At 36.1% G+C, this 3,187-nt stretch overlaps 1 protein-coding gene across 3 annotated transcripts; it reads left to right on the top strand.

The window, feature by feature from the left end:
• The first annotated feature begins 226 nt into the window (after window positions 1–226).
• Window positions 227–3,187, top strand: LOC145087861 (NAD(P)-linked oxidoreductase superfamily protein). 3 transcript variants are annotated; one of them, XM_079025954.1, is made up of 9 exons: window positions 227–682; window positions 1,467–1,551; window positions 1,653–1,769; window positions 1,851–1,915; window positions 2,011–2,099; window positions 2,196–2,275; window positions 2,363–2,474; window positions 2,585–2,704; window positions 2,811–3,187. In XM_079025954.1, the coding sequence occupies exons 1-9, from the start codon at window positions 346–348 to the stop codon at window positions 2,994–2,996; spliced, it is 1,191 nt and encodes a 396-aa protein (XP_078882080.1). In that variant the 5' UTR covers window positions 227–345; the 3' UTR covers window positions 2,997–3,187. The 3 variants fall into 3 exon arrangements, with proteins under 3 accessions (XP_078882080.1, XP_078882081.1, XP_078882082.1); XM_079025955.1 differs by lacking the exon at window positions 227–682 and adding an exon at window positions 741–1,349; XM_079025956.1 differs by lacking the exon at window positions 227–682 and adding an exon at window positions 1,104–1,305.

Genomic DNA, 3,187 nt, shown 5'->3' on the forward strand with positions numbered 1-3,187 from the left:
TTCAAATTATTTTACAAATTAATTAAAATTAATCATTAAAAACTTACTGCAAAACATCTAACTTTGTAAATAAATCTATGTTTCCAAATGATTAATCATTACACTTTTGAATTTTCAATATTTTTTATTTTGTTAACCCGTGGATTCCAATGATCGTAAGATAAAGCACGTTATCTAGCCTTTTATAAAAAAAAACAAAGAAAAAAATTACTTTTTTAGTAAATGCTGGACCTCGCAAAGTCAAGTAACTCAATTTTTTTGTGGCGTCGGGCGCCAAATTAACGTTATCTTCTCCCCCTGTGTTTGCTTGACTGCTTCAATCCAAATTCTTTGCGCAACAGAAAAATGGCGTCAGCCACTTTAACCCGTACGTTCTACAATCTCAGCAGTCTAGGTTCATCCAAACCTCAGGTTCAGAGAAGTCTGGACTCTCGCCGTACCGTCGGAACTGGAGGAAGGAAGAGTGAAGTTCGATGTGAGGCGGTTGGAGTCGCAGCCGGAAATCGGAAGCCGCTGGTGACCACCGTTAAGAACGGGAATGATTCGCTGGAGATATGCAGAGTACTTAACGGAATGTGGCAAACGAGTGGCGGTTGGGGCAGAATCGACCGTGATGGTGCCGTTGACGCTATGCTCAAGTACGCCGATGCTGGTCTTTCCACTTTCGACATGGCTGATCACTGTAAAATCCATGAATTCCATCTCACTTTACATTGAAACCCTAGTTTTTATTTTTATTACCTTATATACGATGAATTTAATTGTTATTTAGTTTCATTACCACATTGATTTCTACAATGGAATTGAATTTCTAATCTGTTCGAGTAAAATTTCTTCTCCCCTCGGTGTACAAAAAAGTTTGATTTACTGTACTTTCCCTAACGAAAGAGCAGATAGGCGAGTGTTTTGGAAGTAACCACGTGGCACCATCTCGATCAACAATTCTCATCGCCAAGATTTATCTTTTTGTTAAAATTTATCCCAACTTCTTTCTCACATCGCACATACGAGTTGTTATTATTTTTCTTGCTACCTCTTTCAATTCTTCGAAATGACAGAGCTGTTAAACCACTCGTTTACTCACTTCACCTTGAATTCAATCAAACCAAAGTTCAATAGAGGATTTCAAACTCGAAAATCAATCTCAAGAACAGTCCATTGTGTGTTAACAGAAGATACGAAAGTGTCTGTGGTTAAGAATGGGAAAGATTCTTTAGAAATTTGCCGTGTAGTTAATGGAATGTGGCAAACTAGTGGTGGATGGGGCAAAATTGACAGGGACAATGCCATTGATGCCATGCTCAAGTATGCTGATGCTGGTTTTTCCACCTTTGATATGGCTGATATATGTAACAATTTTTTGGTCATTATAATCTTGTTATGCTCTATTTTTGCCTACTTCTTTCTATTAGTTTTGCTTGCATAACTATAATTTTCTGGATTACAACTATTTTTTTATATGGCAGATGGGCCTGCAGAAGATCTTTATGGCATATTCATTAATCGTGTTCGCAGAGAACGTCCACCTGAGTTTTTAGAAAATGTCAAAGGGTTTGTTATCCACTTATACTTGGTTACTATTGTTGGACATGGTGTTTAATCAATGACTTAATCCTTCCCTAATGATCTTATATTCTTACACTGATATTCAGTTTAACCAAGTGGGTCCCACCCCCAGTTAAAATGACAAGCAGTTATGTCCGGAAAAACATTGATATCTCACGAAAAAGAATGGATGTTGCTTCCTTGGACATGCTTCAGTTTCATTGGTATCTATTCCATCCTCTCTTGATTCTTTCAAATTCATTAAAAATGTGTTCTTTACTTGAAATTTGAAATGTGTCTACCAGGTGGGATTACTCTAATAATGGCTATCTTGATGCCCTTAAACACCTTACAGATTTGAAAGACGAAGGTTTGGCTTGTTACTTGTTCATTATTAATTGTCTTCTTCTTTTGATTAAGTTCTTGATACAACAAGACTGGATAACTTCATCTTCTGGTTTACAGGTAAGATCAAGACTGTAGCTTTGACTAACTTTGATACAGAGAGGTTACAAATTATTCTGGAAAACGGGATTCCAATTGTTAGCAATCAGGTAATATAATTTGAATATATGTATGCAACTACACCTTTTTTTTTTTTTTGAATTCCATCATATATTTACTACTTATCCATTTGTTACTATTATCAGGTTCAACATTCACTTGTGGACATGCGACCTCAACAAAAAATGGCAGAACTCTGCCAGCTCACCGGAGTAAAACTCATAACGTCTCTCTCTCTCTCTCTCTCTCTCTCTCTCACACACACACACACACACACAATGGTGTATAGACTAATGTTGTGTTTGTGTTGCAGATATGGAACAGTGATGGGAGGATTATTATCTGAGAAGTTTCTAGATACCAATTTGTCAATTCCATTTGCTGGACCTCCCCTCAACACTCCTTCCCTTCAAAAGTACAAAAGGGTATGTTACAAATATAAACACCAAATTATATATATAAAAAAAAGGATAATCTTTATTTATTTTTTTTTTTTTATGGCTAATGGTGTTTCAATACAATATGCATATACCAGATGGTTGATGCATGGGGTGGATGGAGTCTGTTTCAAGCTCTGCTCAAGACACTAAATCAGGTGGCATTGAAACATGGAGTCACAATTCCAACTGTTGCTGTGAAGTTTGTATTAGATCAGGTAAACTCACTTTTTTTTTTTGTATTTTTAATTTCATCAGATAAAAGATTATTGCATTTTTTTTATTGGTTTATTTACTGAAAGTGCATGGGGATTACATTTACAGCCGAGTGTAGCAGGGTCAATGGTTGGTGTTAGACTTGGGTTATCTGAACATATTAAGGACTGTAGTGCTGTGTTTTCACTTAAACTTGATGAAGAAGATGTCAGCAGCATCAGGGAAGTGATAAGCAAGGGAAAAGATTTAATGAGAGTGATTGGTGACTGTGGAGATGAATATAGACGTGCGTAAATGAAGCACAAGGAACATATAGTATTTGTTGTATTATGCAAATGAACAATTATAGACACACGGAGATAAGAAATTTGTTTTTGGAGAAGTTTCTTTTCAAGCTATATGTTTTAGTATGGACTGTGGAAAATTCTAACTTTGTGATTACAATGCCTCAATTTTATATACAATGTCTATTGCTACTGCCCAAA

The sequence above is a fragment of the Lactuca serriola genome, chromosome 2 (assembly GCF_051521515.1).
Source record: "Lactuca serriola cultivar US96UC23 chromosome 2, Lser_US96UC23_V15, whole genome shotgun sequence".
NCBI classification, from domain to species: Eukaryota; Viridiplantae; Streptophyta; class Magnoliopsida; order Asterales; family Asteraceae; genus Lactuca; species Lactuca serriola.